This window comes from Talpa occidentalis, unplaced genomic scaffold, assembly GCF_014898055.3.
Source record: "Talpa occidentalis isolate TD23 unplaced genomic scaffold, MPIMG_talOcc4v2.1 talOcc4.7, whole genome shotgun sequence".
NCBI classification, from domain to species: domain Eukaryota; kingdom Metazoa; phylum Chordata; class Mammalia; order Eulipotyphla; family Talpidae; genus Talpa; species Talpa occidentalis.
This window is the reverse complement of record NW_023605083.1, coordinates 105,083,438-105,109,515: the sequence shown is the minus strand read 5'-3', so window position 1 is coordinate 105,109,515 and position 26,078 is coordinate 105,083,438. Positions and strand designations below refer to the sequence as shown.

Genomic DNA, 26,078 nt, shown 5'->3' with positions numbered 1-26,078 from the left:
CATCTGCAATTGATTTTTCATACAGATAAAAGTAGGGTTCAATTACAATATTTTTCTCTATAAGTGACTTACTGCCTTGGCACATCTCATGAAAAGCCACATCTATAGTCAATAAATTTAATGTTACTTCTGTTATAATGTAGACTTTCTGGACAAGTGGATCTACTTGTGGGCTCTCTATTTTGTTCACAGAGCTTCTGCTCATGAATAATACCAAAGTGTTCTAGTAGTATAACTTTAATAGATCTTGTCATATGATGAGAAGTATTTTCACCTACTATTATAGATTCAGTGTTCCCCCAAATTCATATGTTGAAGTTTTAACCCACAATGTGACTGAATATCTGGAATGGGCCTTTATGGAACTGATAAAGTTTAAATGAGTTCTTAAGAGTAGGGCCCTGATCTAGTAGGACTGATGTGTCCTTATAAAATGAGGAGAAACAGTAAAGAACTCTCTCCCTCTTGGGCATATGGTGATACAGAGAGAAGGTGGCTGTCTGTAGACTAGAAACTGAATTGGTAGACACGTTGACACTTAACTTCCTAGTCTCTTGAGTGGAGAAATCAGTGTGTGTTGTTTATGTCACTCAGTCTGTGCTGTTTGTTACAGCAGCCTCAGTTAACTAATACATCTACCTTATTACTATATAGTTTTTCTAAAATGACATAACTGCTATTTGTCTTTTTGTCTTTTATATGAATTTTATTTTGGTATTTTTATTAGAATTGCATAGAAGTTTGATTTTTGCAGTTAGTTTTTCAGATACAATGATGATTTTCTCCTTTCAACATATTGATATTATGTCACATAATAGAGTTCCAGTTGTTGAGTAACTTTGCAGCTCTTGACTGAAGTCCACAGTCAGGGCGAGTATCCTTTCAGTGTGTTATTGAACTGACTTGATGGGATCCCTTGTGGCCTGAGGCACCAGCCTATTAGATTCATCTTTTTGTGACTCAGTGTTTTCTCCTCATTCATTGTGATTGTGTTCAAATGACCTGACCTCCACTCCCATGTATCATCTCTGGAAGTTACCCAAAGCATAAATAGAAAGAAGGTAGCTCAGTGATTTTTTAAATAGAATCTTCCAGAGGTCTCATGTCTGTCTCGGAACATCACCAGCTTTTTGTCAGTGTTACATATTGTAGTTAAAACCATTTCCTCTTTCGCCCTGTGGTGGACCCTGTAGATGTACATGGAGAGTTGGAAAGCAAACATTAGGTGCCATGGTTGATGACTTTCTGTAGCATGATGCTGGGTATGCAGTGAGCTGATTCTTAAGTGTGACCTGGAATGGTTGTGGGACTCATGCCCTGCAAGCTCTTGGTTGTGGACCCTGGCATCAAGGTGGACATCAGCCTCTGTGTGTTGAGGGAAGTGGGGGTGGAAATCCTCGGAGGTTAAGGAATGTTTTGCCATCAAGACATTGTTTTTCCTTCCATTCATCTTAATGGGGGATGATGCTGTGTATATAGAGAACAAAAGCTTTAAGATGAGACTGTCTCCACAGATGCAGGTTCAAAGACGGGTTATTATAGCATGCTCAAGTAGCAGGTTAGTGATGGGAGAGGAGTGATGTGAGGCTACATGTCTCCCATTTCTTAGTGGTTTTCTTTTCTGCCCTTTAAAAAAGTGGTTCACTTTCACAATTATAGGCCCATACACAGGCTTGCATGCTGAGCTAGTGGGTAGCCTAGTGGTACAGCAGATGGGTGGGGTGGTGTAGGGTGGAGAGATGGTGCTTCTGGAGCCTGAGCATCAGAGCTTCTCTGTTTCCTATGCCCGTCTCACCGCCCACAAGTGTGGAGCCATAATATGCTCAGCAACAACATATAAAGGAAATGTTGCGGACAATTAAAAATTCTGTTAATTTTTAGCCTTGGTAAACCACCTTCTTTGGGGCCATGTCCTAAGCCTGTTTACTTTCTAACTTAACAAACCGCAGGTGATGCCAAGACTCTAGCCCTTCCCCACCCATGTGCTCATGACCATGGAATCTCCATTTCCAAATCTGACTTATTTCCCCATCTCCAGGCCCCCAAATTCAACCACATAATGGGCCTCTCCAGGAGATGACTCAAAGGCACCTCACACTTTGCATGTCTAAACGGAACTCACTAGGCCATTTTCTGCTTTAACCCCTCCCGTTGCTATTTTTGGGGAATTGTTATAAGTCTAGTTCAAACTTTATCCTAATTACAGGAAAATAGCACTATTAAAAAAATCTGAAACCGCCAACTAACAAGCTAGTAATTAAAGATGACGGCAGGAGAAATCACATTGCCGCTGTCGGTGAGTGCAGTAACTCAGGTGAAAGGCCGACACTCAGCATTCGATATTCGAGCTGTTCAACACCCACCTGATCAAATTGAGGTGGAAGGAAGAGAGAAGCCAACCTATTTTTCTCCTCCATGACTTCTTATTATGATAGGTTCTATTTTTTGAAAAAGGTGACTCCTGGAATGCAAGAAACTTAATTCAACTAAAATAAAAGATAGTCAAAAGCATATGTGACTCAGTAGGTAACCATTGGCAAAGTAGTTAATTCAGACCACACAGTGACAGGCTAGTGAATGTAGTGCAAATGTTTGTGCTGTGGTCGTAATGATAGTGTCAGCACCTGATGTGTAGTAACACGTTCAGTGCTCCCACGGATGCCTTTGTTTTCACTTAAGCCCATGTATTAGCTATTATGCCCAATTATGCATGGAAGAGAGTTTTGTACACACTGACTGCCAAAGTTATCCAAGGAAACACCAGCCTTCCCAGGGAGAAAGTCTTTGATAGGCCCAGCTGAACCAGTCTCCTGAACCCTGTAAAAGAGAATGAACTCACATCCCAGTGAACAGGTAATGTCCGAGCTACTGTGTCTGTGCCTCTGGCCCCCTCATGTGAGCCCAGCCTTAGAGATGACCATGGCAAAGCATCGTTTTTCTAAAAGGTGTGGATGACTTGGGTTCTTACGACTTGAATTTGGCACTGGATGTGTTCAGTAGGACCAAATGGACATTTTTGCTGCATCTAATTCTAATGTCGCCTCAGTATAACCGGATACTAGGAGTATTTCATCTAGAAGTAGAGAGAAATAAATGTGGTGTCTAATTGTCAAGGAAATCATTAATTCATCTATTGACTCATTTAACAAATTCCTGCTGAGTGCCAGCTACGTGCTGGGCCTCATTCAGAGCATTGGGAATACACTCAGGAACGAAACAGACAAAAACTAAAAATTCCTGCTGCTTATATTCTCTTGGGAGGCCCTGACACTCAGCTTCTGTCACTAAGTGCAATGTCTGAAAAGTTCTTCCTGTGCAGTTGGTACAGCACGTGCAGTAGTTCTTACCTTTTCATTCATGGCAGGTTTGGCTTATATGAAGAGACTCCAATCTGTTGATCTATCCATCTGTTGATTGATATTTGCCCTTCAAATTTGGGGATGTTATAGAGAAAGCTGCTATGGATATTTGTGTTCAAGCGTTTATGGGAAATGTTTTCATTTCTCTAGCATAAAGCCTAGTGTGGGATTGCAGGGTCACATGGTCAGGGAAATATAAACTGTGTAAGAAATGGCCAACCTCATCCCTAAAGTGGTCTTTCCGGTGTATACGACCACCAGCAGTGTGCAGAGGTCCTGTTCCAGCTCCAGGGGATGCCCACATCCACTATTTGATGCTCTCAGTTGTTTCATTTCAGCCATTCTAGTGTCTTGTATCATGACGATTCATGGTAGTTTAATCCAACCACTAATATAAGGGACCATCTTCACTTTTGTGAAGACTTGATTATTCAACCTTTTGTCTAAGACTGTGTCTTCCTGTTGAGTTATTTACATATTCTGTACACATTATTTACATGTTCTGGAGTTCTTTACATATTCTGTATATCACTCCTTTGTGAAATATATAAAATATTTTCCTCCAACCTCTGGTTTGCCTTCTTACTTTCTTAATGCTGTCTTTTGATGAGCAGGGGATTTTAACTTTGGTAAGTCCAATTTATTATTATTATTTATGCATCATGCCTAAGAAATGTTTGTCTTTATCTACCTCTGCAGTATTATAAATTTTTTCTGTGTTTCTTTCTAAGAGTGTTATAATTTTAGTTTTTAAGTTGAGGTCTGTGGTTCATCTCAAAAGTGATTTTTGTGGATGGTGTTGTGAAGGGTTTAAGTTAACTTTTTTTTTCCTTAAAAATATCTAGTTATTTCTGCACCGTTTTTGAGAAGAGTGTTCTGTCCTCCTGGAATAGCCTCAGAGCCTTGATTCAAAAGCAGTTTGTCACGTGAGAGGGTCTGTTTTGGGATTCTCTGTCGTGTCCCACACTGTCTTGTGTCACGTCACCGGGCGGCAGCGTTGGGAGCAGTGCAGGATGAGAGAGATTATTCAAAGTCCAAGTGGAGAAAAGAGAAGCCTAGAGGGGTTACAGAGGGATGTAACATGCAGCCAGCCCAGATCCAAAGGCAGCCTCATGTATTAGTACAAAGGTGGGGCAGGTACGCAGGGAGTGTACCTGAGTGGGGATGCATCCTGAATGTAAGCTGGAGTAGAGTTGCCAGGGGCTATTGCCCGGGGTGGGGGGGCTCCATTGTTCCCAATGTCAAAGCATATTACCTCTATTGTACTGTCTGCCTGCTGTTTGCAGGAGATACTGGTTTCTCAGTATGTTCCTCATACCAAGACTTTTGCCCTTGGTGCGAGGCCCCGGGTATGACCCTACACCTAGTTCCTGACAAACAGGAACTCTGGGCACCAAGACAACATCCCTGAGAACAAGAGGGGCTAGGGATCCCACAGTCTTGATAATGCCTGATATAATGCTTGCTGATTGCAGCATTATAGTAAGTCTTACCTTCATCATTGTTTGATTGCTACCTACCTACCTACTTCTCTGTCATCTGTCTAATGTCTCTATTACCTGTCATCTAGCTAGGTGTCTCCTATCTGTCTGTCTGTCACCTTCTTGTGATGGTTAAGCCTTCCATGGCAATGTTAAATAGAAATTGTAAGTGCAGTCTTGCTCTTTGTCTGACTTAATTCCACATGGGCAGAAACAATGATTTCAATTCTTTTTTTTTTTTAAAGATTTATTTATTTATGCATACAAGAGCTGGGGTACAGGCCAGAGGTGTGGGGGTTGAGAGGATTCACCAGAGACAGAGTGGGAAGCAGAATAGATGGATCTACTGAAATACACTGCTAAGGGGAGCAGCAGGTGATACAGGAGAGGTCTGCTTTGCCATGTGATTTCTCCCTGGCCAGTCCAGGATTGAACTCCTGCTGCAGTGGCTGCAGATCACTTCATAGTGCGGTGCTTAACCCCTTGTGCCACCAGGGAGGCCTGATTTCAATTCTTTTAAATTTATTGTGAGTGACTTTGTGGCAATATAGGGTCTGACTTGCACTGAGAAGATGTGCATGCTATCGGGTCCATGTTTAGTACCAAGGTCCATTAGGTCAATGGGATGGTTATTTTTTTTAGTGTTCTTAGATCATTGTTCACTTTTGTGCAGTAATTGGTTTCTCCCCTCAGATGTAGTCCCATAATTCTCCTGCCACATGTTACCTGTGAACCATCACCATAGTCCCTTGTCCTCTTCCCTCCCCTGCTTGGACCCTCCACCTTTCCTCTCAGTTCTAGGTCAGCTTGCTAGTTTTTTCTTTTTCTTGACCTTTTGTTTGGTTTCTCTGTAGTCCACATATAAGTGAGACCATCCAGTATTTTATCTTTTTTCCTTCTGACTTATTTCGGCTAGCATAATCTCTCCAGCTCCATCCATGTGCCGCACATGGCATGAATTTGACTTTTTTTTTTTTTTTTTAAAGATTTATTTATTTATTTATACAAGCACTGGGTACAGTCAGAAGCGCTGGAGGGTGAGAGAATTCACCAGAGCCAGAGCGGGGAACAGAACAGGCAGACTGAGGAAACACACTGCTGAGGGGAGCAGCGGGAGGCAGGAGAGGTCTGCACGCCATGTGGGACCCTCGCTGGTGGCCAGGGATCTAACCAGCGCAGCAGAGGCTGTGGGCAGCTTCGCAGCCCAGCGCTCAACCACTGTACCACCAGGGGAGGCCCCGAATTTGTCTTTGTTGATCTCCAAGTAAAATTCCATTGTGTAAAGTTGTGTACTATAGTTTTTTGATGCATTCCTCTACTTTGGGACATTTAGGTTGTTTTCATGTCTTGGTTGTTTTAAATAGTGCTGCAATAAATATAGGAGTGCAGGGTTAATGGGAGGGTTATTTTTTCCACTGTTTTTTCCCTCTTTCATTATTTGTATAGTTCCGTTAATTGCTGAGAGGCGGGTTTTAAAGTTTCCAACTGTTCCCGTGGAGTTTTCTGTTTCATCCTCTGTCAATTATTGCCCCCATACTTTGAAGCCCTGATATTAGGTGCTTTCATGTTTGTCTTTTTGGTTAATAGATCCATTTATTTTAAAGGTGTTTTTGCTGGGTTTGGAATTTGGATTCATAGTTAATTTTCTCTGCTGTTGCATATTTCATACCCAGTTCGTCTCCCACTGGTTGCATTCCCCCTTGAAAATGCTAGTTTTTTTTTTTTTTCATGTTAGTGGACAGTTTTAGGTATACAGAAAAATTGAACAGAATGTACAGAGAGTTGCCATGTGCCCCCCACCTCCAGCACATACAGTTTCCCCTGTTAGAAGCATCTTGTGCCAGCCCTGGTGCATTGTTACAACTGATGAGCCAATAGTGACATTATTAACCAAAGCCTGTTAAGCATTAGCATTCACTTTAGGGTTGTACATTTTTGGTGTTTACAAACATATAATGACATTACCCACCATCATCATACAGAATAGTTCAACTGCCCTACATACCTTCTGTGCTGTTTATTCATCCTTTTCTACGAGTGGCAGCCATTGATGTTTTTATTGTCTCCACAATTTTGTCTTTTCCATAATGTCATATGCTTGAAGTCAAACAGTAAATGTAGCTTTCCATATTGGTTTTTTCACTGTATAATATGCATGTAGCTTTCCTCCATGTCTATTTGTGCCTTGTTTGTTTTTGAAGATTTATTTTATTTATTTATGCATACAAGAGCTTGGGTGTAGGCTAGAGGTGCAGAGGGTGAGAGGATTCACCAGACAGAGTGGGGAGCAGAACAGGTGGATCTACTGAAATTCACTGCTGAGAGGAGCAGCTGGCAAGACAGGAGAGGTCTGCTGCGCCATGTGGGTCACCTCCCTGGCTGGGGATCAACTCATGCTGCAGTGGCTGCTGATAGTTTCATAGTGCTTAGACTTAACCCCTTGTGCCACCAGGGAGGCCCAGCCTTACCTTGTTTGTTTTTGGTGTGGAATGATATTCCATTGTCTGCATGTACCACAGTTTATTTATATGCACCTACCAAAGGCTGTCTTTGTTGTTTCCAAGTAAACTGCTGTAAACATCTGTGTGGGGTTTTAATAGGTGTGTAGGTTTAACATGTATTTTTGACTCTTCTTGTTGGAAAACCTTTGGGCCTCCTTCCCCCAGTCCTCTCTTCTCTCAGCCCACCTCTGACAACCAGTCTGTTCTCTGTATCCATGAGCTCGGCTTCACATACAAGAGAGACTATGTGACTCTTGTCTTTTGCTGACTTACTTCATTTAGCTTAATGCCCTCCAGGTCCATCCACATTGTTGTACATGGCAAGAATTCTTTCCTTTTTTGTGGCTGAATGATATTCCATTATGTATATGTGCTACTGTTTTTTAATTTACCCATGGTTTCCACTGTGGACGTCAGTTCTCAGTGCATTTGGGCCCATACCAAGGGGCAAGGCTGGCTCATAGGTTGCTGGATTTCAAAAGAAAAAAGAAATCATCAGGGGTATTAGATAACACACTTACAGACTTTGTTTTTTCCAGAGATGACTACCACGAGGACGGATTCTGCCAGCCTTACCGGGGCATCGCCTGTGCGCGCTTCATCGGTAACCGCACCATCTATGTGGACTCCCTCCAGATGCAGGGGGAGATTGAGAACCGAATCACAGGTAGGAGCTGTAGGCCTGGGAGCAGTGACCACATCTACAACTGTTATGTTGGTTGGTAGAAAGTCAGAGCCCTTTTTAGGAGCACTTGCAGTTGCTGCCATGGTTCCCATTTGTTTGTTTAAATTGGCGAGTACAGATCACTCAGGATGTACTTCTGACACACTCAGTCAGGCCAACACCTTGGGTGTGAAGCCCTGTCTCTGCTATGAGAGCCCTGCGCCCAGGGCTTCCACCTGCCTGGCTTCTCCTTTCTTCTACCTTCCCTGAGTCTTGAAACTGTCTCGGAGCTGCACTGGGTTGAAAGGTGCACAAGTCTGACTTCAGCGATTTGGAGAGAGGTTTGCAGGCCACGGGAGCGCTGCGGTGGACTCAGACTTGTGTCAGCCTCTGTTTCTAGGAAACAGTCAGGTCTCCAATGCCTGCTTCCCAGCCTGAGGAATAAAGCTGATCACTCAGAATTGAAGCTTCTCTTTCAGATTTCCCATCTCTGGGTGAGAGCCCTCAAAGCTTCACCTTCACACATTGGCATCTTCCTGGGGAAATCCCTTAAGAAGTGAGAAAATGAATTAGACACAAGTCCTGCAAAGCCCATCTCCCGTGTCTACCCTCCTGCCCTCCCTGCAACACCATTTGCTGTCCTCTCCTGATTCTCTAAGGTGCAGGGCAAGTCTTGTGAAGGTGCAAGAGTTCCGGCACCTCAATCTAACTGGGTCCTGTACATGACAGTTCTTGACCTGGGCGGCCCTATTGCTAGGCTCCCTGGGAGGTTATGGTGAGGCTTGCAAAGGGGCTCGCAAAGCACTGCCCTATATGGAGCATGAATGGATCCATGGGGGAAATTCATGTCCGTGTCCCTGAAATGCCTTTCTGCTTTTAGGTCACCCTGGCCTTATCCTTCACCTCTAGGTCTGGAGGTCGAAAGTCATAGCCATGAAAGGTCTGTCTGGCCCGTGGTTGCGGACCCGTGAGGACAGACCTAGGTGTTCAGTGAGAAAGGGACGATAGCTGTGTGGGACCTAGAGCAACCTCAGGGGGTGCCATGATGGTCCCAGGGGAGGAAGTTTGGGAAAATGTTGGTATCTGACATAGGAAAGGCTCTGTGTGCCATTTGAAGCAAACTGGTCCAACTTTTTGACCACAATAATCAATAAAACATATACTTACATCTTAACTTTGTCAAACATACATGCATTTTGTAGAACTAAAATGAGTTGGAGGAAACATTCACCCTTAGCAAAAGCAGTGCACTCAGGATTTTCCCTCTAGTTTTCATTTCCTTAAACAGAAAATTGAGGGCCTCCCCACTGGTGCAGCGGGTTGGGCGCAGCGCTGTGAAGCTGTCCGCAGCCTCTGCAGTGTGGGTTCGTTTCCCAGCTGAGGGGGGAGAAACCCACATGGCATGGCAGACCTCTCCTGTCTCGCCTGCTGCTCCCCTCAGCAGTGTGTTTCAGTCTCTCTGCCTCTGGTGAATTCTCTCACCCTCTCCGTGCCTCTGGCCTGTACCCAGTTCTTGTATAAATAAATATATCTTAGAAAAAAAAGAAAAAACAGAAAATTGATCACAGCTCTTAAGATGACCTCGCCGCCTGACATCCCCTGTTCTGCTCTCATCATCTTGTAAAATGCTAGCCGCATTCCTCAGATTTAATTTTACCTCCCACTAATTGGCAAACATGGATTCATGGCACAAGATTGTACCTCAATTATTTCTCTAGGGATTGTTTAAAGGATTAAACAACTCATATCTCAGCAAGCTGATTTTATAGCAGTTTTTAGATAAACGTTTAGAATGAGGATACCCTAGATTTGTTGATTTTTGAAAAAATAAATTTGAGCTTGCTCTAGATTGACTGACTTGTGTTTAGAGACCTTGTTGGTTATGAAGTGGAGAGTGTGCTTGTGACATCTGGTTTCTGGGATTCTAGAGGCTTTGGGGTGGCTGCACCCCAAGAAACTTCTAGAGTGATAGGGTGTGACAAAAACCAGGACATGAGTTGTTGGGTCTCCTCAGTACCTAGACCTGCACTTTCAGAAATAACTCCTCAGCAATAACCCCTCAACATTCAGCGGGGAAGGAAGAGAAACCTTAACTAGGTCAGCTGTGACCTCCCTTGACAACCCAAAAGAAAACAGGGTTTGACTTTCTTAGATAATTCTTTCTGCTTGCGGTCAAGCAAGCAATCTCCACAGCCTCTCCTGGTGGTCACCAACTCCCCAATGATAGAACTGAGCTGGGTTCCAGCCTGGATTTTGTGAGAGGTCCTGCATATGAACCACCTACTCTCTGTAGACCTCGATTTTCATGTTGGCCCAGAAAGGAGTTAAGGCCAAGAGGAGTAAGGACAATGTGATCCGCTGCATGTTGAGTGCCAGCTCAGGGCACTGCTGTAGACACAGCCTGTTTGACCCTCCTGGACCATTCACCTGGTGCTACTTTATAGGCTCCGCGTGGGTTTTTATTCCCCAATATGGGGTCTCAATATATCACTCAACAAATAAAGGAACAGGCCCAGAAAGGACCCAGTAACCAACTCTTCGGTACCAATAATGCAAAGCCAGCGCCTGGCTCTTGCCTGGGGCCTGCTGGGCCTCGTGGGAGGTTGGATGCTTGCGTGTAGCGCCACCTGCTGTCCACTCCTAATTGGTACTACAAGTCATGGTAAAGCCTAGACCCAGGGACTAAATTCCTACTACTACTATTTTCTAGCAGAAAACAGCAGGCTGTGCAGGCCTCTCTTTCTTTAGCTTTCCCAGATCAAATCGCTATAAACAGGATTTTTATGGGCGCAAATGGGTGGGGTTCGTTCCTTTGAACCCTCATTGGGACAGCCTGCAGGAGGGGGCTGGAGGTGCCTACGCGCCTGCTGCAGACAGCCCTGCTCCTGCTCACTTGCCCAGCCTTGTCTTGGCGGCTCCTGCTCTCCGTCTGCACTTCAGGCATCAGGTTCTTCCTGTCCTCTGACTCATTCTCATCACACTCCATCCTGTGATGTCTTTCCCCTAAAAAGCAAACCAACAGACCGTGGCTCCAGACACTGCTCCTCCAGCCTGCTGCTCTGCTTCCCTCTATCACAGCTCTCCCCACAGGCAGCCTGCCCCTTTCCCCACTCTGAACCCCCTGCAGCTGTTCTGGGGCTCTCCAGGGGAGGCGTCCCTTTGTCATCTTGCTCCTCCTCCCACTGACTCTGAACTGGTGGCCAGTCTTCCTGGCATGTCTTCATCTTTGATGTGCGCTACAGGCTCCCTGCTATGGCCTGCATGCTGCTGGGCCTTACCCTGCAGACCAGGGATGTGGGGGACCAACTGTCCTCCTGTGTCCCTTCTCTTGTGTGCCTCCTGCAAGCCCAGCTACCGACCCCTCACCTGTTCATAGCTGGTTCTTAGAAAGTGATTTTGGGTCAGAAATTGGAGTCCTCTTGCCAAGGAAGACGCCTGGCAGGATGAGACTTTCAGCTATTTTTCTTCTTTCTTGGCCCACTTTTGATGGAGTGGAGCCCTGGAGCCAGGGCCCTTCTGCGTGGAGCAGACCAGGGCTGCTCACTTGCTGTGGGTCCTGTGGTGGGTAGGCCTCTCCTTGGTTGGCCTAAGGTAGGGGACCTTATGAGGATCGAGGGTGTGAGTTGGGGCCAAGGGTGCCTAGAAGGTGAGGGTGTGGGAGCTGGGTGCCAGGGATACCAGGTGGGGGGGGAAACAGGGGCAGGAGATGGGAGCCAGAGGGCCAGGTGGTGTGAAAGGTGGGTTGTTTGCACCCATAATGGGGGTGAGGTAGGAGGAGGGGCCCAGCTCTAATTTGGTCTCGCGATCTCCACAGCGGCCTTCACCATGATCGGCACCTCCACGCACCTGTCAGACCAGTGCTCGCAGTTCGCCATCCCGTCCTTCTGCCACTTCGTGTTCCCGCTGTGTGATGCGCGCTCACGGGCGCCCAAGCCCCGGGAACTGTGCCGGGACGAGTGCGAGGTGCTGGAGAGCGACCTGTGCCGCCAGGAATATACCATCGCGCGCTCCAACCCGCTCATCCTCATGCGCCTGCAGCTGCCCAAGTGCGAGGCGCTGCCCATGCCCGAGAGCCCGGACGCCGCCAACTGCATGCGCATTGGCATCCCAGCGGAAAGACTGGGCCGCTGTGAGTGCCGTCCAGCAGGGCGGTCCTGGGGGTCTGAAGAGGGCGCGACCCAATCCAGTGCGTGTGGGGCGGCTTCTAGTCACAGGTCTTGAATTTCCACAGCCAGATGCCATGCCTATTTATAGAACATGGAGCCTCTACTCCAGCCCCAGTGGGAGTGATCTTATTGCCTATCTACCCTGCAGGCTGTTAGGAGTCTCAGGAGAGTCAGGGTCAGCTTCCAAACCTGCCTTGGGAAACAAGCACCTAAAGGCTTTGGAAAATGTGTGGATTCTCCCCTCCTCCCCCGCTTCTTGGAGCCTGTCTCTGAAACTGTCTCCAGAAGGCTGGAGGATTCTTAGCCTTGGGCTGGCTTAGATTGGGAGATGGTGCAGGTCCAGCCTGGTGCGAGCGTAGGAAGGACCCACAATAACCAGTCATCACTGTAGGAGGAATAGAGGAGCCCCCCCCCCTTCTCTGCAGGAACATGGGAGCTAAGTGATGAGTGGGAGTGGGGGACACTTAATTCTGAGTCTGAGGCCCAGGAATGGCCTATTTGTCGGTCCCAAAAGGACCGGAGCATGTTCCTTGCACCCCCACTTTCTGCCAGCAGATGGCCCCACTTTCTGGAGATTTAGCCAACCCTGCCTGGGCAGCCCTGGCAGGTGACCTTGCCCTGGGAGAGAACACACCCTACAGGCGGTTCTGCCAACCCCTTCAAGGAAAAACACCTGCTCTTGTTACCAGCTACATCAGGGCTGCAACCCTCCTGAGGGGTGAGGTCTAGATGGGAGACTTCCTATCTCTTGATCTCCGGGGCTGTACATACTGGGGGTTGCTGGTAGGGGTGCAGCAGAGCTCCCCACCCTGGTAGTCAGAGCCTGGTGTCCAGGCCCCTGGCAAAGGTGCAAACACTGATTTCCTGAGGATGAGCTCCCGCACATGGCCGGAACACTCGTCCCCTTATACAGTCATGGGTCACTTAACAATAGGGCTATATCCTGAGACCTTCATTGTTAGGCAGTTTCACTGTTGTATAAGCACCAGAGTGGAATTGCACACGCCGAGATGGTACAGCCTATTGTACGTCCAGGCTTCATGGCAATGGCTGTTGGGACCACCGCCATGTATGTGGTCATTGTTGGCCGAATGCGGTGGTGCTGCACATGTCTGTATTACAGGTGAGCACTGCACCCTCTGGTGCTGGGCTGCAGATTTACATGAGCTGGTATTGGGGCTGTTCTTAGAACAGCGCCTCCTTGTGGTGAGCTTGCCCGAGCTTGTTGCGCCTGTGCTCCCCAGCCTTGGTTGGGTGGCCTGCTTGGAGGGACTCTCTCTCTCTGCTGAGCTGTCTGAGCTGTCTCCTCCTGAGTAGTAAAGGGGACCTGAGATTGTGGACCAGACCTGGGAGTTTATCATCCTTCCTGCTTCTAGCACAAGTGAACTTGAGGTTGAGTTGATGTCCCCATTCTGAATAAAGGAGTGGCTGGTGGTTCCCAAAGGTGGCTTCAAGGTCACAGAATAACTTCTAATAGATTTTCTTCTCCTTATATGTCACGGTTGTATCTCAAATTTAATTTGTGGGCTTGCAATTTTATTAAGTCAATACTTAATAAGTTAATAAAAATGAATGCTGCTTTTCTTGGAAATTATATAAAATCCTTCAGTCTTTGGGAAGTTCCAGTTTGGGTCCAAGTGGTTTAAGTGGCCCACTATGCATGCAAAGTGGTTTTGTTATCCTGTTTCTTTTTGGTATGGTTGAAAAAAGGAACCCCAGTGGACTTGAACCCCCAGCTGGTTGAACCCCGCTGATTGAATCCCAGCGGGAAAGGTTCTTGACTTCACAGCCTCCTAACGCCTCCTCTCTCTCAGACCACCAGTGCTACAATGGCTCCGGCACGGATTACAGAGGCACAGCCAGCACCACCAAGTCAGGACACCAGTGCCAGCCCTGGGCCCTGCAGCACCCCCACAGCCACCACCTGAGCAGTGCAGACTTCCCTGAGCTGGGCGGGGGGCACGCCTACTGCCGGAACCCCGGAGGCCAGATGGAGGGCCCGTGGTGCTTCACGCAGAATAAAAACGTACGCATGGAACTGTGTGACCTTCCCTCTTGTAGTATGTATTCTCTCTCTTTTTTTTAAAGTGTTGACTGTTGAGTGCTCTTTGTGATGACGGGGGGCCAGGAGCCTGGTAGCCCGGGCCCCAGCCCACGTCAGCACCGTGCCATTTGTTTTAAGGAAAGCTGTTGCCGGTTTTAAAAGTAGTATTGCCTCATTATAGGACATTTTAAGTTATAGAAAAGTCTGCAGAGTAATATACAAATCACCCCACTTGGTGGAGACCGTGTTTACATTCTGGGGTCCCGCTGTCTACCCCTTTCCATGGATGGCCCTGGGATGTTCCATTTGGCATCTTGTTTCTCCATTAACCTTGTCACATAGCATTTCCCAGAACTAGTAAAAATGCATACCATTACTATGACAGCCACCTGCTCCGCCAGAACTTGTAGTTAGGGGCACCTCTGCCCCCCCACCCTTGTTTCCCACTCTGCTCAGCTCACGTGGGCGTGGCCAAGTGAGGAGAGAATAGGACTTAAATCTGGTAACCATTTCCCCTGTAATTTCTCTGTTAAATTTTGAACAGGAGAAGAGTGTTGTTAAGGGTTGCAAACCTTACAGACACGATTATTTCTGTATTTCCGTCATTTCTATCTCACCATTCTAGTCTGCATGGGATCTGAGCTCCGCTGCCTTCTTACTCTTACATTTTGGAACCTGGAGGCAGAGGTGGAAAATTCCTGTGAGAAGGCTGATAAAGGGAGAGGAACGGGTGAAGCAAATCAAGGCTCACATTTTTCTGGAAACTTCCCGGCAGTGCGGGGTCTGGTGTGTCTCCAGCCTGCTGGTGATGGGAGTGAGATCTGGTGTTCGTGACCTGAAGTAATTTGGCAATTCCAGAGTTATCGCTCCCTTTAAGTCAGCACTTCACACATACACTTTTAAGAATGTGTGTTCATTGCAGACAGATTGTCCTGCTCTGTGGAGTGCTACAGTTGTTTAAAACAATTTCCTGCCAGGAAGGGTGTCCACAGGATCCTCTAAGGGAGAAAACACGCTGTAGGGCAGTAGCTTCCTCCGTCTCTCTTCCCTCTTCCCCTCCCTTCTGTGACCTCCTCTCCCCTTCCCTCCCCTCTCTCTTTATAAAAGAAACAATGAGGGGCCTCCCTGGTGGTGCAGGGGTTAAAGACAGTGCTATCAAGTTATCCATAGCCACTGCAGCACCAGTTCCATCCCCCATCCCGGCTGGCTGGCCAGGGGGCAACCCACATGGCGCAGCAGACCTCTCCTGTCTCGCCCGCTGCTCCCCTCAGCAGTGTATTTCAGTCAGTCTGCCTGTTCTGCTCCCCACTCTGTCTCGGGTGAATCCTCTCCCCCCACACACACCCCTTTGGCCTGTACCCCAGCTCTTCTGTGCATGAATATAGATAGGTCTTTAAAAAATAATTTTAGAAATGTAGTGAGCAATATGTATATTCTTTGACCTAATGATTCCCTGAAATCTTGTATTGCAGAAATACTTGTACTCATAGGGTAGAAAAGCAGAATCATTTTTAATAGTGAATAAGAAACAGACTAATTTTTTTTATCAGTAGGGTTGGATTGGACACTTGAAATACATCTATACCATGGAGCAGTGTCCGGCTATAGAAGAAAGCCCAGGATTCTGTTTAAAATTCTATTTTAGGAAATTATCTAAATCCCTAATTCTGTATGTCCAAATAATTGCTTGGCTGTTATTTCATGGTCAAATTGAAATACACATGAAAAATAAAGTGAACAACCAACCTGTTAACAGTAGCATAGCCTTTGGTGAAATGGGCTATTAGGAATATTCACTGTTTTGTTTATTACAATGAATAATAAGCATGTGTTCTGTGGATAATTTTTAAGATGCTGGTGAAATGGTCATCCATGTTTGGATAGTGCTCACACGTCTGATCTTGACTTGAGGGGGGAGGGCAGCGTCTCCCCTGAGGGGGCAGCATCTCCTCTGAGGGGGCAGCATCTCATCAGTAATGAAAATGGAGCCAGTGACTCCTGTCCCCACAAGGGCGCGAGAACCATTTGCTTTGCTTTATCTTATTTTGGAGGCCAGAGGGATAGACTGGGTTTTGGGTTTTGGACAATGTTTTAGGGTTTTTTTTTATTTTTATTTTTTAAACCATGGGAGACAATTGCGGGTGTTTTTAGAACCGAATCAGCTCTTTCACGGACCTCAGCGAGCATAAATCACTTGTTTGCTTCAGATAGAGAGCTCATTAGCCCACTAGTCATGCACCCTTGGGCCCATGTTGGTATTGGGAGGCAGCTTTTGGAGAACTCGCCCCCCACATCCCCACAGTGGAAGATAGATCTGCTGCCTTAAAGCACGGAACCCCCAACGCTAACCCCTTGGTGGGGACAACCTGCCTGGTTCCTGAGGTCTGCTGCTCCGAAAATCCTGTAGAGGGAGACAGCACGCCACTCTTCACCCTGGGGGGGAAACAACAGAAAACACAAAACCTTGTCGGGAAGCCCCAGACAGCTTGTACATCTACTGTCACTGTTCAGGAATTCTTGTTTCTGTCCGTGTTGGATTGGGTCAACCTCACCAGCTGCCAGGGCTCTTTTAATTGCGTTTTTAATTGGCATCCTGACGAAGATGCTACCATACAAAAATGTGGAAAATACTAAAATGTTGAATGAGGAATCGTTTCTAATCCTAGGAAGGAAGGAGGAAGGTGTCAGATGTGTTTCATCAAGTTCAGTAAAGATGAAATAAGACGACGCCCCCATTTCTGATGGTGTCTGAGATTAGGAGGACCTGCACTGGCGACTTTGACTAACAAGGCCTTTTGAGATCGCGCTAGTCCTCTGTTTCATTTTGTGTGCCTGGTGGGCAGTTGTCAAAGTGTCACAAGGTACAGGAGGATGAGCATTTGGGGGCATGTCCCCCAATTTTTAAAGTCTGTGCACAGGTTTGTCCCATTGTGCAACTTATCCTGATCGTCCACTTGTCTTTAAATATTTGAGTTGGGGGTGCAGTGTGCTGGTGGCGAATGTTGAGTGGAAAGGGGCATGCTTTCAGAAAACTCACCAGCTCCTTACTCTCCACAGGCCCCCAAGACAGCAGCAAGATGGGGATTCTGTACATCTTAGTTCCAAGCATAGCCATCCCCCTGGTCATCGCCTGCCTCTTCTTCTTAGTCTGCATGTGCCGGAATAAGCAGAAGGCATCTGCCTCCACGCCCCAGCGCCGCCAGCTGATGGCCTCCCCCAGCCAGGACGTGGAGATGCCCCTCATCAGCCAGCACAAGCAGGTCTCTCTGCCCACACGTTGCTCGGGCTGCTCCTTCTCTTCTCTCGGGGGTGGTTACCCGATGTTATGGGTCTCCAGTTACTGATAGACAGACGTCTCTTCTGCTGTCCTTCGCTCTGCCATTTCCTCTCTGACATAGCTCAGGACTGATGCCCCTGGGAACTCGATGGCAGCCTCAGAGCTCACAGCCGCACAGTTGATGGGCCGCCTCCTAGAGCAATGCTGCTGTCTTGGCCGCAGCTGTCCCCACAGGAGGACATTATAATAGCAGTTTGGGGAGAATCATCCAGGCTTTGAAGGGGCTCTTCAGGGTTTTCGGGGGAGATGACTGATGCCTGTTCTGTAGACAGCAGTCACTGAGTGTTTGCTGGGTGCTGGGAAGGCTCAATTGGGGAGGATATGGAACCCCCTGGGCTCAGGGAGATGAGGCTGGCTGCACAGAATGGAGAGTCTAATCAGGAGGGGCTCAAAAACAGGCCCATTGAGGTGCCTCCTTCCAACAGCTCGCTCCCTCAGCGACCAGGTTCTGAGAAAAGACATTACGACACTAGGTTGCGCTGCTGTTGGCAGTGGTGGCTTGACTTGGTTGGTGGGTGCAGCTCAGGGAGCAGCAGGAAAGGCCATAGGTGAGGGTACAGCAGGGGGGCACAGGGTACTTTATGCTGGCACGTGGCATGACTAGGTGAGTGTGTGAGAGTGTGAATAGGCATGTACACACCCACACTCTGCGGTAGCATTTCTGCCATACGTCGGAAATAACTTGGCAGGCAGGTGGGGCCCGTTGAAGGTTTCAGGCTGCCTTTTGCCTGGGCTGGGAGGCTGAGTCTGGGTGGGGGGGGCATGTGGGTCCTTGGGGGCCATGCTGTCCGCTGCCTGCCTGCTCCCCTCCCTGTCTTGGTGACAGAGATGTTTCACTGGCTTTTCTTCTCAGCAGGCCAAACTCAAGGAGATCAGTCTGTCCACAGTAAGGTTCATGGAGGAGCTGGGGGAGGACCGGTTCGGCAAAGTCTACAAAGGCCACCTGTTTGGTCCGGCCCCAGGGGAGCAGACCCAGGCTGTGGCCATCAAGACACTGAAGGACAAAGCGGAGGGGCCGCTGCGGGAGGAGTTCCGGCACGAGGCCATGCTGCGGGCGCGGCTGCAGCACCCCAACATCGTCTGCCTGCTGGGCGTGGTGACCAAGGACCAGCCACTCAGCATGATCTTCAGCTACTGCTCCCACGGTGACCTCCACGAGTTCCTGGTCATGCGCTCGCCGCACTCGGACGTGGGCAGCACGGATGACGACCGGACAGTGAAGTCCGCCCTGGAGCCCCCCGACTTCGTGCACGTGGTGGCTCAGATCGCCTCAGGCATGGAGTACCTGTCCAGTCACCACGTGGTCCACAAGGACCTGGCCACGCGCAACGTCCTGGTGTACGACAAACTGAATGTGAAGATCTCGGACCTGGGGCTGTTCCGGGAGGTGTACTCGGCCGACTACTACAAGCTGATGGGGAGTGCACTGCTGCCCATCCGCTGGATGTCCCCCGAGGCCATCATGTACGGCAAGTTCTCTGTGGACTCGGATATCTGGTCCTACGGTGTGGTCCTCTGGGAGGTTTTCAGCTACGGCCTGCAGCCCTACTGCGGCCACTCCAACCAGGACGTGGTGGAGATGGTCCGCAGCCGCCAGGTGCTGCCCTGCCCGGACGACTGTCCCGCCTGGGTGTACGCCCTAATGATCGAGTGCTGGAATGAGTTCCCCAGCCGGCGGCCCCGCTTCAAGGACATCCATAGCCGGCTCCGGGCCTGGGGCAACCTGTCTACCTACAACAGCTCGGCACAGACCTCGGGAGCCAGCAATGCCACACAGACCAGCTCCCTGAGCACCAGCCCTGTGAGCAACGTGAGCAACGCCCGCTACGGGGGCCCCAAGCAGAAGGCCCAGCCCTTCCCGCAGCCCCAGTTCATCCCCATGAAGGGCCAGATCAGACCCATGGTGCCCCCTCCCCAGCTCTACATCCCCGTCAACGGGTACCAGCCGGTGCCTGCCTACGGGGCCTACCTGCCCAACTTTTACCCTGTCCAGATCCCGATGCAGATGGCCCCGCAGCAGGTGCCCGCCCAGATGGTCCCCAAGCCCGGTTCCCACCACAGCGGCAGCGGCTCCACCAGCACAGGGTATGTCACCACCGCGCCCTCTAACACGTCGGTGGCGGACAGGGCGGCCCTGCTGTCAGAGGGCACTGAGGACGTGCAGAACACCCCCGAAGATGTGGCACAGAGCCCCGTGCAGGAAGCGGAGGAGGAAGAGGAGGACGGCTCCGTCCCGGAGACCGAGCTGCTGGGAGACAACGACACTCTGCAGATGGACGAGGCTGAGGTGCAGCTGGAGGCCTGAGGGCAGCGGGGCCGGGGCGCTCCAGGAAACCTCTGCCGCCTTAGAGGGCGAGCCCTGGGTATTGATGACTGGCTTGCAGGTTCTTCACGGGAGGTTTTGTCATCCTGTCCTGCATAGAGCTGCCACTGAGGCCACCGTGTGATTCGAGGGGCCTGGCCAGGTGGAGGTGGCCAGCAGCAAGGGGTGCCCCCACTGCCTGCATTTTCCTGGGGTAAACTGGAGGTGGGCAGTACCTATGCTTCAAGGGAAAAGAGGTGGCAGCTTCCCTCCACTTTGCATATGAATCCATTTGTGCAAACCTCTGAGAAAACAGGCCTGCCAAGGTGGGACCTCCGGCTCTGTGAATCCTACCTGCCAGCCTGTTGGCTGAGGATGAAGAGGCTGCTCTTCTCTGTGTGCCCTCCTGCCATTAATATATGCCTCTTTGGCTGCCAAAGACTGATGGGAACTGGGCACTGCCGCCTGCTGCCTGCCTGAGTACAAGAAAAAGGGGTTTCTTAGGAGTTCCCCGATTAAACTGTGCCTTAAAAGAAACCAACATGATTTTTGTATTTTTGTGAAGTGATTTTAACGATACTGCATATGTCTTTTGCCCACTTTCTTGGTTTCTTGGGTTTAGAATGTTCCAAGGGAAGCAATATTGTACAGAGCACAGTATTGTTATTTTTTTTAATCATGTACAGACCTTAAATGTAATTTATATGGTTTTTGTATGCCATTTCCATTGAAGTATTTTGAGCTTTAAAATAATGACTTAGTAATTTAAGTGTTTACGTTCCCCACTTTGGGATGTCACCTGATTGTATTCTGTTGGCTTGTGTTTGTCCCCTATGTAAGCGAGGTCCTTTCATTTCAGAGCTCATGCTGGAGAAAGGCTGCAGGCACACTGCCTCCCTCCCGCCCCCGGGATGGGGCTCACCTGTAACTCTCGAAACCCGGTGTATCCAATAAAGCGAAAAGGAATGTTCTGTTGGCTCTCTGCAGGTTGTGGGGACATTGGGTGGGGGAAGGTGCTGGGTGAGGGAGACTCTCAGTGGGTGATGATTTGGGCCGAGGGTCTTGGTGGGGTCCTAGAGTCTAGGAGGGCTTGTTCTAGGCCAGCAACTCCTATTTGGATGCAGATATATATGCCTGGATATATAAAGGATGGATTTAAATTCCATTGCTTCCTCTGTTAAAGATCTCAAGGATGACAGTGCATATGCATCAGGATGCTCTTTGGTGTGAAACCTGCTCCCTCCTGAGGTCCAGAACCCTTGTGTTTAGACCTGGTGCCTGACACTTCCCAGGGCTCTGAAGCAGGGCTCTTCAGGGCTCCTCTTGCACCCACCCCCTGTCCGGGGTACTCAGGGCCCCTTGTGCTGGACTTTCTGCAGTTGGGCAAACTGAACCAGAGACACCTGAGTCAGGGTCACCTGGAGGTCAGGGGCTCCTGAGCCCTGGGAGAAGCTGGGAGGTGCATCTGCTAGTCAGCAAAGACCCCTCTTGCCCCAGGCCTGGCCCTTCCTGCCCACACCCCGCTACATGGACAGACACAGCCTGGGAGGTTTTCTGTGTTTCTGGGAGCCTACAATAAGGCTCAGCCAGGATTTGTGTGACATTAAACATTGGTTCCTTAGCCTGCCTCAGAATCCTTGCAGGGGTTGTTACAAAACCAACCCTGCCCTCTGCCCTCCGCTCCTGGCAAGCCCCGGTAGGACCAAGACTGCATTTCTAGCTGGTGCCCCAAGGTTCTGATGTTGCTGAGAGCCACTGAGTTACAGAATCCATCAATCCTGTCTCAGGGCCTCCTTGAACTGGTCTCCCAGTTCTTCCTGCCTTGAGGCTTTAGCACAATGCTGCTCAAAGATGGAGCACACTCAAATGAACTGCCTTTACCTCTTTTTTTTTTTAAGATTATTCATGCATACAAGAACTGGGGTACAGGCCAGAGATGCAAGCAGGTGAGAAGATTCACCAGAGACAGAGTGGGGAGCAGAACAGGCAGGCTGACTGAAATACACTGCTGAGGGGAATAGCAGGCGAGACAGGAGAGGTCTGCTGCACCATGTGGGTAGCTCCCTGGCCGGCCGGCATGGAACCCGCGCTGCAGAGGCTGCGGACAGCTTCACAGTGCTGCACTCAACTGGCTGTGCCACGGTAGGGGTAGGGGGGAGAGGTGGAGGGAGGCCTGCTTTTACCTCTTAATGTCAGGATGGACTCTCTCTGTTGGGTGGAAACTGATTTGATTGGGGCAAGGATCGGAACTGCAAAACCCTTGGCCCCCCAGTGCCTTGTTGCTTGTGCAAAGAACTTGGGGTTAAGTGGAGAGCTTCTCATTCCACTGATCTGAAAGAGGAACTTCATTTTCCGTCTAATTTGGTACACCTGATGGTTGAACTGTTCCTCTGAGACCTGAGAGTGAAAAATAGGAAACGGTTCTCTGGCTTCTCTCTGCAGGCGCAGTCAGGGGGGCGAGACCTGTGTTGTTCACTGGCCCCGGGCCCCACAGAGGAACGTGATGCCCCCGGCAGCTGGCAGTGCTGCAGAGCCAAGATTCTGCAGAAAGATGTTGGGAGGTTTTTTTTGGGGCAGATTAAGGGAGTTTTGATTTGGGGGATTTTGTTTTGCTAAATGGAGCATTTGTTTGTTATGGTTCGTTCTGATTGTTGAATCTTGATGCATCCTTTGGGAGATTTTTGGACTTTCAAAGTTCATTCACTTGAACAAGTGACGCAGTGGGGATGTTCCAGAACAGCTAACTTTAGAGATGAGCTGTGTGACTCAGATGAATGTCCCTAGTACCATCCACCCAGCAGCAAGCCTGTTCACCCCAGCAGAGCGCCAGTGCTGCACTTGAGCAACTCACCTGAGTGTAATTGACTTTCATCGAGTCATGTGAAGCTGCAAATGCCTTAAGCACTCCTTATGTTTGTGACACACAATATTCATTGAAACAGCTTGTCAGAGCAATGGCTAATTTTTTTGGTACTAATTTAGGGCATTTGACTAAGTACAGTATACTCTGTGTGCAGTATACTGTACCGTGTACTCCAGCTTCCCATGAAATCAGGAAAACTCTTGCCTTCAATATGGATGCACTGTTTATATACACTCACTGGGTTTCCTAGTTCAACCTCCAAATTCAGCATCGATGGCTATTTTTGGATGGTTTGTGATGTTACAGCTGATTGAAATGAATCTTGCACAGATATTTGTCTCATGAGTTTCTTACTGAAACATTTAAAATCTTTTGAGACGAAGCTTTAAGAAGGAGGTTGTATCAAAGTAAATCTATGTCAGAGTAGGGTATTAAAACCTTCACAGAGAACCAGTGTGACTTTCCCAAGATCAGTCCCTCTCTGTCTTCCCCCTCACCAGGCCCCAGAGTAGTAGCAAATCCAGGCATTTCTCAACCTGGTGGAGAGCCAGGCTCCATTCAGATTACCAGGCCCTCCAATAAGGTGGTGAGCATTATTGTCAGGTGTTAACACTTAGATAGTCCAGCTTCCACAGCATCGTATTGCTTTTTTGATTTCATTTCATTCTTTTTTTTTTTTAAGATTTATTTATTTATTTATACAAGAACCGGGGTACAGGCCAGATGTGCGGGAGGGTGAGAGGATTCACCGGAGATAGAGCAGGGAACAGAACAGGCAGACTGACGAAATACACTGCTGAGGGGAGCAGTGGGCGAGATAGGAGAGGTCTGGGATCGAAGCAGGGCTGCAGAAGCTGTGGGCAGCTTCACAGCGTGGCGCTCAAACGCCTGTGCCACCAGGGGAGGCCCTTCATTTCATTCTTATAGCTCAAAGACGGTGGGAAGAGCTCTCCCAGCCCCTGATAGTAACTACTGTTACTGGTTTTTTGAGACTCTTCCCAGAGGCCTTTTATTGCAAATATAAGTAAATGCACATGTATATTCATCTATCCTTTTTTTCCCTTTTAACATAAGTGGTATCAGGATGCCGTGGAGATTTCCCCCTCTCTGGGTTCTTCTCAGGCTGGATGAACTTACAAATAAACATCAGACAGATCAGTAGGAGGAAAAGACCAAATTTAAATATATACTGTAAATCCTGCAGTAAATGGGACATCTGGGGGTTTATATCTTGTGCTAAGGAAACTGGGGCAACACAGAAAGAAAAGGGGTGTAGCGTAAACGAGTCAGAAATCAGGCTTTTTACTTTGTTGTGTTTTGTACTGTTGTTATTTTTTTTATACTGATGTCTTATTTGGTTCCCCTATATTCCTGCTATAAGTGAAACCATCCGATATTTTTCTTTTTCCTTCTGGCTTATTTAACTGAGCACAATTCCTTCTAGTTCCATCCACGTTGCTGCGAATGTCATGAATTTATCTTTTTTGATTGCTGAGTAATATTCCATTGTGTATATGTGCCACATCTTCTTGATCCGGTCATCTATTTTCGGGCATTTTGGTTGTTTCCAGGTTTTACCTATTGTAAATAGTGCTGCAATAAACATAGGTGTACAGGTGTTCTTCTGAATCAAAATAATAATAGTATAAAACACAACAAAGCAAAAATGGACAATTACAAACCAGAGACATCCTGCAGGGGAGGAGGCGGGAGAGGGATGAGAGGGAGGGAGGGAGGAGCACAGGGGACTGAGGTGATGGTGCACGGGTGCATTGGGGAAGGAAACTATGGGGACTACACCTGAGGGGTTGGGGGGAAGCAAATATTGTTTAAAAATGAACAATGATGTAAAAAATAAAAAAAATTAATATAAAAAAACAACTATAGGAAAAACATCCAAATTCTAATTTAATTCCTTTGTAAATTAGTCACTTAAAATTTGCAGTAAATGATTTATTGACATAAAAAAAAATCAGGCTTTTTAATGCCCTCCTGCCATTAGCCTCTATGGCTAGCACCTGCAGCCTTGAGCGCCTCCTATGAGTGTGGACATCCGGGCGCAGGGAGCATTGTGTGTGCACGTTAGGTGCGCATGTGTAAATGGGGACACCTGTGCCCAAGTGAGGGGATATAAGGGCGGTGTCTGCCTGCAACTAAGAGTATGCTAAGGGAGGATGCTGGTCTGTCCCCTAATTTAGTATTAAGGACCTGTAGAAATCTACCGCAGGAAAAAGAAAAATCTGCCAAAGGCGCCAAAATTATCTTTTCATCTGCCAACAACAGGCAATGAATCTCCCCAGCCTGGGATGGGTGCAAAACGAGGAGTCCACGTCACCAAGGAGGAGATGGCTCCTCCTTACTTCTCGGGGTTTGCTCTGTCTTAAAATAGGTTATTCTTTAAGATCGCTTATTCCTGAAGCTGGACCTAAATCTAGGTCACCTGCATTCTTTTAGTAACAGTTTCTCCCAAGACACAGGGCCTCCACTGACCTTAGTTCTACATACTAAGGTTGCACATACTGGAAAAAACCTATCTCAACTTTCTGGGGAGGCTATTCCTCCATTGTAACCTCTACAAATTACTTTCTGCCTTTTTTTTCACATAAGAGTATGTTTTGGGGATCTTTGCCTGACTGTGGGAAAAGAACTGCCTGTCTGGAGGAATACGGTCTCTGAAGGAATTCCTGGCAGTGTCCCAGGTGGGGGTGGGGGGGCAGACATGAGCTGTAAAGTGGCAGGTAATTGCCTCTCCCCAGGCCCCCACTGCTGCTCTGTGCCTGCTACCAGCATCTCTCAAAACATTGGCTCCCCAGCCTACAGGGTTATTCTCCTGTGGGCCTAGGTAGGAAGATGTGCCTGGAGAGGCTGGGGACACTCACTGAGCTCTAACCCAGCTTTAAAAAGGCAGGTCAATTTAGCACTTTTAATTCATTGTCTTTTCATTAATTCTGTTCACTCTCCCAGTCTGAAGTACTGAGGTTTCAGTGAAAAATGTTCCCAGAGACAGACCATCCTTTGGGTACTGGAAGGCCTTAGGGGGCCCAGGGAAAATGAACTCTAGAAGCAGCTGCAATTCCCACTGTAGGGAGCAGGAATGGACTCAGTGCAGGTTTTCTGATCCCATGCAGACCGGCTAAAGGAGGAGTCAGAGTCCTCAGTGGTTTTTTGCAGGTCTTTTATTGGGATTACCAGGTACACAGCAGGCAGGGGTGCTGGGGGGCCGGGAGGCTGGCAGGCCTCCTAGCCCCCAGCAAGTCTTCACTCTATCTGGGCTCTCCCACGTTCTCTGCTTCTCTCTCGGTTTCTGTTCATTCTCGGCTTCTTGGCTCCTGCTGGCGTCCCTGTGACGCCGCCCTTAAAA

General features: G+C 48.3%; 1 protein-coding gene across 1 annotated transcript in view; it reads left to right on the top strand.

The window, feature by feature from the left end:
* Window positions 1-20,843, top strand: part of ROR2 (receptor tyrosine kinase like orphan receptor 2) — a 164,247-nt gene extending 143,404 nt beyond the window's left edge. Inside the window, exons 5-9 of the mRNA XM_037493252.2 lie at window positions 7,881-8,008; window positions 11,820-12,134; window positions 13,986-14,231; window positions 17,273-17,475; window positions 18,409-20,843. Coding sequence (XP_037349149.2) covers window positions 7,881-8,008; window positions 11,820-12,134; window positions 13,986-14,231; window positions 17,273-17,475; window positions 18,409-19,857 — 2,341 coding nt within the window. The 3' untranslated portion in view covers window positions 19,858-20,843. The remainder of the gene's footprint in view (window positions 1-7,880; window positions 8,009-11,819; window positions 12,135-13,985; window positions 14,232-17,272; window positions 17,476-18,408) is intronic.
* Window positions 20,844-26,078: the final 5,235 nt, after the last annotated feature.